The 16,672-nt window shown below is 35.1% G+C and overlaps 1 protein-coding gene and 1 pseudogene across 3 annotated transcripts in view; one reads left to right on the top strand and one right to left on the bottom strand.

Moving 5' to 3' along the window:
- ADAM9 (ADAM metallopeptidase domain 9) overlaps positions 1–16,672 on the bottom strand; it is a 100,478-nt gene that overhangs the window by 83,032 nt on the left and 774 nt on the right. For both annotated transcript variants that reach the window (XM_081045779.1, XM_081045780.1), the window contains exons 2-3: positions 7,593–7,690; positions 4,918–4,976 (exon numbers count right to left, since the gene is read on the bottom strand). In XM_081045779.1, coding sequence (XP_080901905.1) covers positions 4,918–4,976; positions 7,593–7,690 — 157 coding nt within the window. The remainder of the gene's footprint in view (positions 1–4,917; positions 4,977–7,592; positions 7,691–16,672) is intronic.
- On the top strand, positions 1,943–2,369 carry LOC308496587 (small ribosomal subunit protein uS19-like; annotated as a pseudogene). Its single transcript has one exon. The product of its transcript is annotated as a small ribosomal subunit protein uS19-like (transcript).

Genomic DNA, 16,672 nt, shown 5'->3' with positions numbered 1-16,672 from the left:
ACACATCTCAACTGCAAGCACAAATATAGACTCAAAGTGAAAAGGCAAAAAAACCATACTCCAAGCAAATGGCATCCAGATAAAAGTGGGTATAGCTATACTAATACCTGAAAAAATTGACTTCAAAATAAAAAAAGTAACAAGAGACAAAGATGGACATTATAATGACAAAGGGGACAATACATCAAGAAGTCATAACACTTATCAACATATATATTCCCAATCAGAGAGCACTAAAATATATAAAGCAACCACTAACAGAACTAAAGGGAGAAACTGACAAAAACACAATTATGGTAGGGAACCTAAATACGTCATTGATAGCTATGGATAGATCATGCAAAAAGAAAATTAATAAGGAAATAATTGGCCTTAAATGACATACTAGACCAAATAGACGTAATCAATATTTACAGAACCTTTCATCCCGGAACACCAGAATCTTCTCTAGTGCACATGGAACATCCTCAATGATAGACCATATGTTGGGATACAAAACTAGCCTCAACAAGCTTAAGAAGACTGAAATCATACCCAGCTATTGTCTGATCACAGTGCTTTCAAATTAGAGTTCTACTGCCAAAAGAAAGCAGGAAACACCACAAATATGTGGAGAATAAACAACATGCTGCTAAAGAATGACTGGGTGAAAGAAGAAACAAAAGGAGACATCAAAAGATATATAGCAACAAATAAGAATGAAAATACAACATATCAAAACTTTTTGGATACAGCAAAAGTGGCAATAACAGAGTTTATATCATTACAAGCCTATCTCAAGAAACAAGAAAAATCCCAAAGAAACAACTGAACATTACATCTTAAATAAGAAGAAAAAGGACAAATGAAGCCCAAAGGCAGCAGAAGGAAGGAAATAATAATAAAAAAAAAAAATTAGAGCAGAATTAAATGAAATAGAGTAAAAATTAATGCAATAAAGAGCTGACACTTTGAAAAGATTAATAAAATTGACAACCCATAGCTAGACTTACTAAGGAAAGTGAGAAAAGATATAACTAACAAAATCAGAAATGAAACAGGAGAAATTACAAGAGATACCACAGAAACACAAGGTATCATACAAGAATATTATGAAGGACTATATGGCACCAAATTCAATAACCTAGAAGAAATGGACAAGTTCTTAAAAATATATAACCTTCCCAGACTAAATAATGAAGAACTGGAAAATCTAAATAGACTAATCAACAGCAAGAATATTGAAACAATCATCAAAAACCTCCCAAAAAGCAAAAGTACAGGACCAAATAGATGACTTCACTAGTGAATTCTACCAAACACTCAAAGACGATTTAATGTCTGTCCTTCTCAAACTCTTCCAAAAAACTGAAGAAGAAACAATAATTCCTAATTCATTTTATGAGGCCAACATTATCTTGATAGCAAAACCTGGTAAGGATAATACAAGAAAACTGCAGACCAATATCTCTGATAATACAGATGCAAAAATCCTAAACAAAATACTCACAAATTTAATACATTTAAAAGATTACACATCACAACCAACGGGTTCATTCCAGGGGTACAAGGATGGTTAAAAATAAGCAAATTGACCAATATGATATACCACATAAAACAAAATAAAGTATAAAAATCATATGATCATATCAATAAATGCAGAAAAAGCATTTGACAAGATACAGCATCCATGTTTGATTAAAACTCTTAAAGACTCCACCAAAAAAACTCTTAGAAACAATAAAACAAATACAGTGAAGTTGCAGGATACAAAATCAACATACAAAAATCCACTGCATTCCTATATACTAATAGCGAAATTTCAGAAAAAGAAATGAAAAAACAAAAACAATTCCTTTTGCAATTGCAACAAAAATAATATCTAAGAATATTGCAAAGGATGTTAAGGATATACTATATATACTAAAAGACATTATTAAAAGAAAGTGAAGAAGACACAAAGATGGAGCAGAAAAAGCAGCAGACCTTCTGCAAGTTCATCACCTTCCGAGGCATGAACCTTGACCAGCTGCTGAACATGTCCTATGGGCAGCTGATGCAGCTGTACGGGGCCCGGCAGCAGCGGTGTTTCAACCAGAACTTGCAGAGGAAGCAGCAGTCGCTGCTGAAGCGCCTGCTCAAGGGCAAGGAGGCGCTGCCCATGGAGAAGCACGAGGTGGTGAAGACGCTCTGTGGGACACGATCATCCTGCCCAGATGTTGGGAGCATGGTGGGTGTCTACAATGACAAGACCTTCAACAAGGTGGAAATTAAGCCTGAGATGATGGGCCACTACCTGGGCAAGTTCTCCATCACCCACAAGCTGGGGAAGCACAGCCAGCCTGGCACCGGGGGCCACCCACTCCTCCCGCTTCATCCCCCTCAAGTAGCCTGCTTGGCAATAAAGGCACAGATTTCTTTGAAAAAAAGAAAACTCAAAGAAATGGGAAGATTTTCCGTGCTCATGGATTGGAAGAATCAACATAGTTAATATGACTATATTACCCAAAGCAACAAACAGATTTAATGCAATCCCATCAAAATCTCAATAGCATTTTTTAAAGAAATAGAACAAAAAATCATCAGATTTGTATCTAAACAAAAGACCCCAAATAGGCAAAGCAATCCTGAGAAAAAAAGAACAAGGCTGGAGGTTATCACACTCCCTGACTTCAAATTATACTATAAAGAGACTATAATCAAAACAGCATGAAATTGCCAGAAAAAGACACACAGACCAATGGAACAGGACTGAGAACCCAGAAATAAATCCACATATACATGGGTAAGTAATTTTCGAGAAATGAGCCTAAAACATACAATGAAGAAAAGCAAGTCTCTTCAATAAGTAGTGCTGTGAAAACTGTGAAGCCACACGCAAAAGAATGAAACTAGACTGCCACCACACAACAAAACTCAAAATGGATCAAACCTAAACATAAGACCTGAAACATAAGACCTGAAACAATAAACTGCATAGAAGAAAATATAGGTATTAAAACTTCTAGAGAATTTTATGAATTTGACCTCAAAGACAAGGGAAGTAAAAGCAAAAATAAATAAATGGGACTATGTCAAACTAAAAGGCTTTGGCACAGCAAAAGAAACCATCAACAAGACAAAGAGGCCACCAACCGAATGAGAGAAGATATCTGCAAACACTTCCCATAAGGGGCTAATCTCCAAAGTATATAAAGAACTCATACAACTCAACAGCAAAAAAAAACAACAATCCAATTAAAAAATGGGCAGAAGACCTGAACAACACTTCTCCTAAGAAGACATACAAATGGACTGCAGCCACATGAAAAGATGCTCTAACTATTAGGGAAATGCAAATCAAAACCACAATGAGATTCCACCTCACAACTGTTAGAATGGCTATTATCAACAGACAAGTAACAACAAGTGTTGGAGAGATTGTGGAGAAAAAGGAACCCTCATACACTGCTAGTGAGAATGTAAATTGGTACAGCCACTATAGAAAATAGTATGGAGGTTTTTCACAAAATTAAAAATAGAGTTAACATATGATCCAGCAATCCCTCTTCTGGGTATCAACACAAAAAATTTGAAAACATTTATCCATAAAGATATATGTTCCCCTATGTTCACTGCAGCATTATTCATGGTGGAAAAGACATGGAAATAACCCAAGTATCCTTCGATAGATGATTGGATAAAGAAGTTATATACATATACATATATATGTATATGTATATATATATGTATACACACACACACAATGGAATATTACACAGCAATAAGAAAAGATGAAATACTGTCATTTTTGACAACATGGATAGATCTTGAGATTATCACGGTAAGCTAAATAAATCACACAGAAAAAGTCGAGAACCATATGATTTCACTCATAGGTGGGATATAAAACTGAAAGCAACAAACAAGACAAACAAGCAAATGCTCGTAGATACAGACAGCAGTTTAGTGGTTAGCAGAGGGTAAAGGTAAAGGGGAGTTAGGTAGAAGAGGGCAAAAGGGGTCAAATATATGGTGATGGAAGGCAATTTGACTTGGGGTGGTGAACACAGAACATAACACACAGGTGATATAATACAGAATTGCACACTTAAAACCTATATAACTTTAATAACCAATGTCAGCCCCAATAAATTTAATTTTTAAACATGGAAACAGAAAGGCAATCCAAGAAGACATATTACCAAAGTGGGATCAGGTGAAAACATGCCAAAATGAGGAGAAAAGATTAAAAAGAGGAGGTGAGAGACTACTGTTACAAACTGAATGTCTGTGTGCCCCCCCAACACTCTGCAAAAAAATTAGTATGTTGAACCTCTAACTCCCAGTGTGGCTAGATTTGGAGGTAGGGCCACTAAGGAGATAATTATGGTTAAATGACGTCATAAGGATGAGGTCTTGAGCCTCCAGAATTAGTGTCCTTATAAGAAAAGACACCAGAGAGCTTCCTTTTCCCACTACCCCCACCCCATGCACACAGACCAAGGAGAGGCCGTGTGAGCACCCGGAGAGAACATGGATGGCCATCTGCAAACCAAGTGGACAACTCTCACCAGACACCAACCCTGTTGGTACCTTGATCTTGGACTTCCAGTCTCCTGAACTGTGAGAAATAAATTTCTGTTGTTTAAGTCTGTGGTATTTTGTTATGGCAGCTCTAACAGACTGATACAATTACTAAAGATTTCTTTATCCCTGCTAAGTTGTTCCTTGGGCTGTCACAATTAAAAAGTTTTCTTCTTAAACACAACTTTCTCTTAGTTTAATTTCCCTTACACTAATGTCAAAGGAAATACAAAACAGTATGCCTTTTTCCACACTTCTACTCTCATTATTCTCAGTTTTTATCAATCTACTAAACAATATCTAACTAGAAAAGAAACCAATAAACTATTGAAAAAAAGTTACTGAAAATCCAAAGAAAATTAAATTTCTTACTTGTTCCTTTCCAAGTGAATAATATGCTCTTTTCCTTCAGTTTGAATGACATAAGATACCTAAATGCACAAATAAAGAGAAAATAATAAAACACCATCTTATAAGTTACTTTTTAACAACAGATATTTATAGGGCACTGGAAATTCCATCCTCAATTAAAATAATTTGGTAACTGAAATTGTTTTATGGAAGAAATTTATATCTGTTCTTAAATAATAAAAATATACTCTGACCATCCCTGCCTACCTTTAATAATCTATTGTGGAAAATCACTTACAAGGTTATCGAAACTCTTCTTAAATTCATTTACGATTCAGCCATAACTTTGGAAATTATTTTTACTAAGTTCATAATATATTATCTACAATATAAAGTAGTTCTTACTTTTATTTAAATGAAATGGCCCTCTTAGTTTCAAGAGTTTATCCCTAGTTCTAGTTATCTGAGAGTTAAAAAGAAATTCATACATCGTTACGATTTTGTATCTTCACACAATTTACCACATTTCATCAATTCTAAAACATACTTTTATCCCCACAGATGAACACCTCTGAAATCAGGATGCATTGTACAAAGGCACAGCAGTCTGACTGGTAGCACTATGTTTTTTTCTTAATGAGTGGTATATGAAATAATAGCAGGCCTTATAATGAATAGAATTTCAGTCAGTGAATTGAGATGAGGCAACCCCACGGTCATGGGGTCCTCCTCTCTGAAACAACTTCCCCAGCAACTCACCAATTCATGAGCCAGAAGCATTTAATGTGATAACTGGAACCAAAAGATTCAACTTTGCCTTAACTCTTTAACAAAAGAGAAAGTTAGGGAGGAACTTAACAAATAATATTATCAGAAGTGTCCTCTTATTTTCTCTACTGTGTCTGGATTCGAAATTAACATCTTGTCAAGAAAAGAGTATGATCCCCTTTTCTAGGGCACATTAACATCTGACTTTTAGGCCTAGACCAAATTCCAGACCCTGGCATTCTACTTCCATGACCTGAGTGGGAACCTGAGAATTCTCTGTGATCTACCTGTATCTCCAATGAAGCATCAAAAATACCAAGCTCTTTCCATTGCCATCGTTTTGCCTTGTGCCTTCCTATCCTTTATGCTCTTGGCCATTCATCTGATATAAAAACATCATTGCTATCTCCTCTGAGAAGAATTGAGTCCAAAAATTGTTTCGTGATACTATATTCTTTCCCCAAATATCTGCCTGCATTGCTCATTCCCCTCCTCCTGGTCTTTCACTCATGGGTCACCTTCTCAGTAAGACCTCCACAAGCTGTCCTATTAAAAAAATACAAACCCTCCTACCCTACCCCTGCTTCTGTATTCCCTATCCCTCTTGCTGCTTTTAATTTTCTGCAGAACACTTATTACCATCTTATGCAATCCATATTATTAATCTATATTATTTATTTATTATCTCTTCCCCCTCACCCCCGCACTAGAATGGAAGCTCCATAAGGGAATGGATTTTTGTGTTTTGTTCCCTCCCATATCCCCAATGCCTAAACAATGCTTCTACTTCTCCAAATATTTATCAGGGTACATGAATGACATTTTTTATGATCACAAGTATTGACGTGTGCAGTACTAATGAAGATATGATTAGAAACACAATAAAGAAGAAAACATAGTTCCTGTGCTGTTGAAGAAAAGAAACATAACTAAGCACGCACAAGTTAATTCTATTCTAAGGCAAAATAACATCAAATGGTAGAACACCCAATTCAAAATAAAAATAAGGAAAAATTATAAATTGTTCCACTGGAAAGAGATCTTAGAGTCATTTATTTCTTATTTATAGAGTAAACAGAGTTGAATGATCTACCCAATTATTGGTAGTACCCAAAGGGAGGACGAGAATTAAAAGTTCCTAATACTAAACTCCAGTGTTCTTTTTACTATGCCCAGTCCGTAAGCAATGTGTTAGCTGCCTTATATGTATTAATATATCAGCAATTCAGAGGTAATAAACTCTACCCTTCATTATCTCTTACTGTAATTTTACAATAAAGTTAAATTAAAAGTCCATAAAGTTGAAGAGTTTGCAAAATCAGTTGAAATTCAAATAGATTGTTTCTGAACTTTACATTGATAGTAAGAAAAAATAGTATAAAAAATAATTTTTGTGGACTGGTTTGCCCCATTAACAGCAAAGTGTGTTTCTTCCAATATGGAGATAAAACTTACTTTTGAGTAAACATTCCCAGATATATGCATGTAACACACTACTCTAGCATCCATGAAGATACAGTATGAGTGTTCTACCTATCCCAAACTAATAGAAAGGTTACTTATTATTATCATTATTATTATTATTATTATTATTATTATTATAACGAGACCTCTGTAGCCATCACCAGTCAGTTAAGGGTTACAAAGCTATGTAATCAGCATCCTACCCTTGTCCTAGAATTTTATTTAACCATTTAATTGTTAAATTTCAAGTTGACCATTTTGTCTTAAAAAAAAAAGATATCAAGGATCAATATGTCACTTTCACACGAATAATGTCCAATAATCATCAGTGCCATCTTTATGGTGCTGTACTAATCATTGGCCAATAATACTCACTGAACCAATCGCTACTAAAAATAATATGCTTGTGTTATTTTAAAAAAAAGAAACTTAAATACATACATATTTCCCAAGAGATAGCTTACCTGTTTTGAATAGGGCCTACGGGCTTCTCTTCGTTCTCTAGTTAATCTCCAAGGAGTTATAATTTCATAAGAAGAGAGGTGTGAAGTCTGTTGAAAGCCTACAAAAAAAAGAAACAACGTATTATATACCAAGTGAATCTGAAAAACTACATGTACCAAAATGTAATAGAAATCAAAAGCTGAATGTTCAAGTCAGAAAAATCACCTGACATTCCCATTTTAAAATATATATGTATTGTACATGAAAATAGCAATACACTAGGTAAGTATGAAGAGAAAAAATATACTTCCTAAAAAAGGATGTCAGTCTTTATCCAAACAATATATACACAGCAATCATTTTCAAACAAGTTTTAGCTATAAACCCTAACCCTTTTTATTAAAAGAAATCTTAAAATATAAACGTGCGTGCGCACGAACTGCTTTGATGGAGAAATGAGTGGGGGAGAGGCCTCTGAAGCCTAGCAGCATTTCCCACCCTCATCCAACATGAATTACATCCCCAGATAATATTAGGATACTTACAAAATGGACAAGGACAGTAAGAGAGAGAAAAGTCACTTGTAATGCCTGATGGATTAACTCTAATAAAATGCACACTCAACAATGTAGCGATTATCTCAAATAAAATTACTGCCATTAATCTATCCTAAAACATAAACTTTAGGTAAAATTTATGAATATTGAAGAACTCAAAAAAATTCTGCAGACTTACTCCCAATTGCAATCCTATTCAGTTCACCACACAGTGGAATCATATCTAAGTAGGGCTTGGGTTCTAAAGTCATCACTTGAGCAAAAACTGAGTATAATCAAAATTGGCCAAACAAATCCCTTAGGAAGACACCCCATGCTGGAGTCCGACACAGTTTTTCAATATGTCCAACACGTCCCTTCTTCTTCCAGCATCATTGCCAAGAACTGTCAATTTTTTCAGTGAACTTGACAAAGTGGTGGTCACCATCTAAGGATCAAGGACGAAAACTCCTTATCTGTTATATCTCTATATATCAAAACCACATCCATATACAGAGGCTTAAGACTGGCATACACAGACAGAAAGGTGGAGAAACGATCTCTCACATCTTCCACTTAATGGAATTTAGGAAATAAATTCATTAAGTGGAAATTCTTCAACAAACAAATGCCATGAAAAAGGAAGAAGAGGGGAACTTCATAAATTAAAAGAGCCTTATAAATGTATGGACCTGTTTAGGTCCTAATTCAAATAAATTCCTGGTTTAAAAAAAAATTCTAACACAATCAGGGAGGTTTTAATGCTGCACAGGTATCTAATGATCCTGAGAAATTACTGTTAATTTTTAAGTGTAATGAGAATATTGTGGGTAAATTTTTTTTTTAAAGTCCTATGTCTTGAAGATTCATTCTGATTATCCAAGAACAAAATGATATGTCTAGGCTTTGCATCAAAATTATCCATTGTGTGTCTGAGGGACAAGATGCATAAAAAATGATATTGAAACTGGGTAATGGGTACACAGTAGTTCATTACTCTTTTCTCTACTGTTGTACATGTTTCATATTTTCTATAATAAAATAATTGTTTTTAAGTATGTATAGGAAATGGTATGAGGTAGAGACTTTTACTTTTCCCTTTATAAAACTCTGTATTATAGTGTTTATGAAACATTATATTACATGTCATATATACAAGACTATAAAATGTGACATAAACAAACATGTAAATATCATAAGTGAATATGCCAAACTTGTTTAAAGTAGCTACCACAATGGAATAGAACCAGAGAGTAATGAGATAAGGACTTGGACTTTTATTTCCTGCAGTCTCGTGGGGCTGTGTTGTTTGAATTTGTTTTTATAATGAGTATGTATTTTGTAACCCCTGTGTTATTTTTGAAATTAAAACTGGGGGGGAGGAAGTGCTTCTTCAATAAAAAGCATAAACTATTTAAAGTATTAATTATCCAGCACCTCTCAATAGCTTCTCCCTTTCCATCAGCCTTATTAACCTCACATCTAGACTGTATATACCTTCTTGCCTTGTCTCCTTTCTTCCACATTGTCCTCCTTGGGATCCAATCTATATATTCACTCAGTCATTAATCACCTTATGTCCCTCAGATTTCTCAAAATACAGGTTAAAATGAAATTTTTCCACCTAACTTTCCCCAAGATAACACTGTACATATATAAAAATGTCTATAACCTTGTCTAGCTTAGGATTTTAAAAAATACAGTGTAAACAGGAAAACATAAATTGTGTCATATGAAATACAATCACATCACGCTAACAGTTTTCAAACTCTTTACCTATCAATCCCTTGGATCTGAAAATATAGCATATTATACTACCGTGTTTCCCCAAGAATAAGATCTAGCCAGACCATCAGCTCTAATGCGTCTTTTGGAGCAAAAATTAACATAAGACGGGTCTTATATTAATATTGTATTTTTGGGGAAAGACAGTATCTAAATGTGGCTTCACGTCATTACATAAAAACACCAGAAATGGACTCCAATACTCACAAAAGCAACCAAGGGCTGATCTATGGCTTATCTATGAGATACTATGACAAAATATTCATTAATTTGGAGTTGTCAATTGGGAACCATGTCAAAAGAAATCTATAGCCTTAAAAGATACAGGCTTCAAATCACTAAGTACAAATGGCCTTAATCTTAAATTAACTGAGGTACAGGACTTTTTTTTCACCCAGAATAAACGTTTGAATGACCTTCAGTTTCCCAAATTCCTAAGAACACAAGTTTCAATATTACCCTTAATAATTTCATTCTGGATCATGGCAATCTGTTCAACTATTAAGACAGTTACTTTAGAAGTGGTGGCAGGAATTAGATGGCAAGAATAAAATGTTTTCTGTGGGTAACAGATTAGAAATTCTGTGTGATAAATAGTAAATATCCTGTACATTTTATGCAACTTCCTGTAACTCTATAATTATAAAGTCTGACAATTAAGTTCACGAACTCATGCTAGAAAAAGTGCTACATACCTCACTGCTGAATATCACTACAGTCACCTTCGAAGTACTACCCTTGGGAAGCTATGCACCAGTGCTAGCATCAAGTCCAACCTTCAAAGCAATTTTGGAACTCTTTTTCTGGAATGGCCATCAGAGCTGTCATCATATTACACTTGATGTCCTGAATATCATCAAAATGTCTTCCTTTGAATATTTATTTTATCTTCGGGTAAAGAAAGAAATCATTGGGGGCCAGATCAGGTGATTAGGGAGGGTGTTCCAATAGTTATTTGCTTACTGGCTAAAAACTCCCTCACAGACAGTGCCCTGTGAGCTGGTACATTATCATGATGTAAGAGCTCCTGCAGGACCATTTTTGCACACACCTTTCTCATGCCAAGATTTTCAGTTAATATTTTTCTGTTTTTCTATCAATGTTTATTTGGTCTGCTATGCTTCTCACAATCAGCCGATGATTTTGACACACAATTCGAATAATTTCTACAATGTTTCATCAGTTCTGCTCATTACTGGCCGCCCTGACCTCTATTCATCAGTGATGCGTTCTCTCCCCTCAGAAAAACATTTAATCCATTTGTGCACTGCCGTTTTCTTCATGGCATTATCCCCCTAAACTTAGACTAACATGTCCCTGACTTCACTTCCACTCTTGCCAAGTTTAACAAGAAATTTAATGTTTCTTCGCTGCTCTAATTCAAGCTCAGATATTCTCGCGATGGCACACAACCACACACAAAAATAATGAACGCCACTCAGCAAGACACTGCCACACGTCAACACGAACACAGCTGTGAGACACTGATATACCAAGGTTATGAAACCTTACCAAGCTGTTTGTACAGTGCTGCCAATGTAAGCGTAGGGTGGCAGGTTCGCGAACTTAATTGTCAGACCTTGTATTTCAAAATAAAAAGTTTTTTAAGTCATTTTAGGCAAGGATATGTATGCTAATAGACTCAGACAAATGTTACACTAGAAGCTAAACAACGTGCAACTAAACAGACATTTTTTCATCACAAGTCAGAAGTAAATATCAGAGAGAAAAGGAAATAAATACCTCAGAAAAGAGAACTACAAATGAGCAGGCAGATAGTTAAAGAGCTCTCACTTTGAAACAGGTTAAGTGACTTTACAAGGTAATACAGCTAGTTTCAGGACAGTGAACTATTCACTGAAACTATGGACCCTTCATCCAGGTTGCTAGCAAAGAATAAAAGTCCAATATAGGAATAAAATATACAATGTTCTATCCTTCCCTCCCATTTTAAAACAAGGCTCGTTTTTGGGGGGAAAGCCACAATTAATCATTTCTTTTTAAAGGGCTTTCAAAATTATAGCTCCCCATAATAACTTCTGTATGTAAGAGCTATTATTCTGACACTGATTTCTTGATTTTAAAATCCAAGGATCCACTTTCTTATTCTCGTAAGGAATTCCAAAACATAAGAAATGTACACATTTGGGTTATATCATTCAAAACTAATATACACTAGTGAAATGAAAATCCTCCTTCCCATATTTTTTTCAAAATTTCTTTCTTATGATGAGTTCTTGTTTCTTTTTTTTTTTCCTGTTCATACCTTGTATAGATTTTTCAATTTCCTTTATTTTTTAACTCCAAACGGTAGCATCTTCTCATGGGAACCAAAATAATGTCTCCCACGTTACTATAAGGGAAGCGCATTAACATTATTTCTATAAAGCTTCAGCATTTTTAACATCTTGGGCCAGGAAATTCTTTGTTGTTGTGGGGGCTGCCCCCTCCACTGTAGGATATTAAGTAGTATTCCCTGGCCTATACCCACTAAATGCCAAAAGTACCACCAGTATGACAACTAAAGATATCCCCCAGATGTCTTCTGGGGGCAAAATTACCCCCAGCTGAAAACCACTGGTATAAAGATATAGTTCATAATAAATCAAAATCTTAATACAATCAACACCAGGGAGAATACAAACTGTTTTATTTGAATTTGACAAAATATACGCACCATCAAAATTCACACTACTAGAAAACATGGACTGGACATAAAAATAAGAGTTGAAACATGAAAATTAAAGTGTCTTAAACTTAGCAAAAGAAAGAGAAAGGTGTTTGTTTCACTTCTTTCTTCCTCTAACTCCTTAGATCTTTGATGTACTGTGTTTTGGAGGAAGTCTAATAGAAGGAGGTTGGGTAATAGTAACTATAGTAGAGGGAAAATAAGTTAAAAGAATTCCACCTAATTGCAATGCAAACAAATGTGAATCTCAGCCACAAGCTTTTCTCCTTTCCTTCCTGCCTATTATGTAAACAAATAACCACCTTTAAGCACTTTCACTATAGAAAATAAACATGGGTTCCACATACCAGTTGTTATCTTATAAATAAGGTAATTCTGTTTTCCAAATTATTTCTTGAAGAGAAATTGTTGTAATTAGATCCACAAAGCACTGTTATTTTGAGCTACATATTTCCATTCCATTCACAAGGTCAATCCCAAATAAACATACATCATATAACAATAACTATCTTATAATTTCTACAGCTATGCCCTATATTCTTATATTTTTTAGTGTTATAATTCTTTTTATATTTACATTTAAAAAGAAACAAGGCTTTTGCTATTGTGTATAAGTGCCCCTTTTGGACAAACGCCAACCATTTATAAGATTTAATAGCCTAAGTTCTTCTAGTAAGGAATTTAAGTTTCTAGAGACAAAGGACCGTATCTTACTATGTGTTTCCTTCACTGGTCCAGTAAGTATTCAAGAAATGTGTGTTGAGTAAACGACCTCTTCTTATTTTTACTGCTATACACACGTAGATCTCATAATCGTAATATTCATGAACAACCTAAACTAAGCTTTCATGAGTAACATGTTTTATATCAATTTTCCACAGATGCACATGGCCCCCATATTTCTCATTTTAATGGCAATGCCGTTTCAGGGTATGCTGTGCCACAGACTGCCTAACCACTCCTCTCAGGCAACTATGAGCAGAACATCTATTCACAGCAGGATTCTAAGGTGTCAATAAAGCTAATCTGGGGGCCTCCAGGGGTCTATTCACAGGAGGGGTCTAAGGAGAGGCTAAAGGGGATTCCAAAGGGGATTGGGGGCAGGAAGGGGGAAGATCCTCCTAAAATGAGCTGACCATGAAACATCTCATTAAAAGAAAAAAGGCACTTCCCACATATGGGAATGGGTTTTATCTTACAGTATAACAAATGTTTGGCCATGGCATCATTTTTACTTATTATAAGATGAAATACTCTAAGTCTTATATTAAGATAAACAAAAATAAATACAAAAACAACTGCATATTTAAAAACTGACCAAATTAAATGAACGTCTCGGGTCCCCTAACTTACTCTTCAAAGATGTGATTTAAGCAGTATCTTACACATGATCATGCTGGGAAAATGATTTGAGCAAAATAACACTGTCACAAAGTGAAAAATCAACTACAATTATCTCTCAATATACAAACAAGATTATACAATTCAAAGTGCAATCCAACTTTAGTTGGGTCTGTGTTGGACCCACTCAGAGGTACTGAGAGGTTAGTCACTGAGCTACCAAGAGGACTGGATTTACTTATGAGGCAGTCAGCGCCACAGGACTGACTCAAACAATGGCATAACTCCGAGACGGTTACATACTAGGTATCCAAGGGAAAAAAGAAATAGCATGAGACTATGTGTCATATATTTGGGTTGGTGGCTATTCCAAGAAAAAGCCTCCAGCTACTCAGAGTTTGCGTCCTTGGGAGGATTCTATAATAAACCAGGATGTTTAACAAAACACAAATATAAAGGTAACTTACACTTCGGTAAGGTAAAAGTTCAAGTGCTCTTTTAAAGCTGGGTTAGAACCCAGCAAGTTGTTTTGTACATATTTTAATCATATGTGTTTTATTTTTTACTTGAAAGTTGGAAAACCAAACTATCTTTAAATTTAAAAGACTATATTCTCCTACACAGTACAAACACAAACATATCAAACTCAAGTAATTTGCTGTTACTGAAAAACAAAATTAGTATGGTTCTTACTACACAAAATAAGTTCTTACTACACAGTTCATGTTATAGTGATTCACCATGAATAATTACATGTTAAAACTCTTTTTGTTTAGAATGCAAGTCTTTTTAATTTTTTTTTAATTCTAGATCTGTGCATGGTACTTAACTTCCTTAAAAGAGAAAAACGGAAGAGTCATACCCAATCCTCCTTGTTATTTTTCACAATGATACAAAGTTACCTTTGTTAGTTCCAGTTTAAAAAAAAAAAGTTTACTCTTGGTGTCAGCTGTTTGGAATTTATACTGCATTTCCTCATTGACAGAATGTTACAAATGTTAGTAAAAATCCTTCCAAAATCTATTTAACTCCTATGTAACCGATGTGTGGATGGTACTTACTGAGTTCTCAAACTCCTCTTCCATTAGTAGAAAAGGTTTCAGTGCATGCTTTAAACATCCTTCCTGTATTGCAAAAATTGAGTCAGCTGATTTTGGAAGAACATTCCCGTAGGGAAACATGAGTTGACTCACTGCACACTATTACAAAAGCCTCCACCCTCCTATATTTTGTCATCTATTATGTTGCCAGTTATCTTAATCGCAAATATGGTCATGTCACACCCCTTCTTAGAAACCTTCTTTTCCAAAGAACTTTATCCTACAGGGTAAATTCCAACCCCTTTTGCATGGCATAGAAGACGGTCCCAAACTGGTGTTGTATGAAAGGGGAGAAGGTTAGAAGACTCTCCCCAACTGGTACCAACCTATCTTAGTTTCTTCCTTGCATCCCTGTTACATAGACTGCCTGAAGACATTCTCATCATTCCCTAAAAGTTATGTTCTTTCACCCTCTCCATACTCCTGCAAAAACTCTTTTCTTCTGCTTAGAATGTACTCCTACCCCTTTACTTGAACATTCATCAATATAGATGAGTTCAAACATCACTTTCTCTCTGAAACCTTCCCCAACTTCCTTCAGATGGACTTAGGAGACTTAGTCACCCTTTGCCCCTCGACAAGCATTGCGCATGGTGTTTATAGGAGTTGGATAAACGTTGACTAAAGTTTGAAAGCATACACCTATTTAAATGAGGAAGGGGTTGGCCATAAACTGTTAAAACCACAATTAAAAACCATAAGGCTATTCCATACATCTATATGCAGGTGTGTAATAATCGATACATACATTAACATTAAAAATATAGCCTTATTTATATTTGCGAATACACAGTCATGGAGTACTAAAACTCCAGATGTATAGTCTACTTCACCTTAAATATTGGTAAATGTTAACCATCTAGAATACCATGGCAAAAAAGTCTTAACCAGAAAAAAATTGGTAGCTTCCCATTCAATAAAGCTTCACTGTTTAGAGCTTCAAAATTCCTGCAATGGGGCCAATTTACTTAATTTAAAAAGAATAAACCAAAGAAAAGAAAAAATGTAATTAGTTTTCTGAAGGTCAGCAGCCCTGCATTGAAATCTTCCATCATCACCTCTGAATTCTCAAAGAAATGATTAAGTAACAACAATTAAAAAAAAATTCTCCATCATACTCTACAACTGATAAAAGAAAATACAGACAGCCATACAAACAATAATTCAATACAAGAGCCAAAATAAAGAAGTTTTGTCCAGAAAAAGCTACAGCGTTGGCGACTTGTTCCCACTATGTTTGGGCATCTCTAATATAAATAACCTTACATATTCAAGGAAAGTTTCATAATTCAAATGCGATTTCACATAACATGTTTAATTCTTAACGCTACTACGGTGACTTAAACACAGCAGAGATTATTTGTCCGAATTTGAAGACATTACAAACCCAGTAAACACTCAGATAAAATACTGGTCAAAAAAATGTAGCACTTCGTTTCCAAAAAGAAGTATTCTTACAACAAAACTGGCCCAAGAAAAATGAGCAATCCCCCCCCCCTTTATTCCATCACTACATTTAGTTGTGTGGACCTACTGGTGATTCCCCTAATAAAAGAAACGTCAAATTTTCAAATTATAACCTGGACCAAAAGTTCTATCTCCCGGTCTCTTTGCAAGTGACATTAACTTCACAGGCAAGACCAAGCTCC

This window comes from Rhinolophus hipposideros, assembly GCF_964194185.1.
Source record: "Rhinolophus hipposideros genome assembly, chromosome: 4".
NCBI lineage: Eukaryota > Metazoa > Chordata > Mammalia > Chiroptera > Rhinolophidae > Rhinolophus > Rhinolophus hipposideros.
This window is presented reverse-complemented; position numbering and strand designations above follow the sequence as displayed.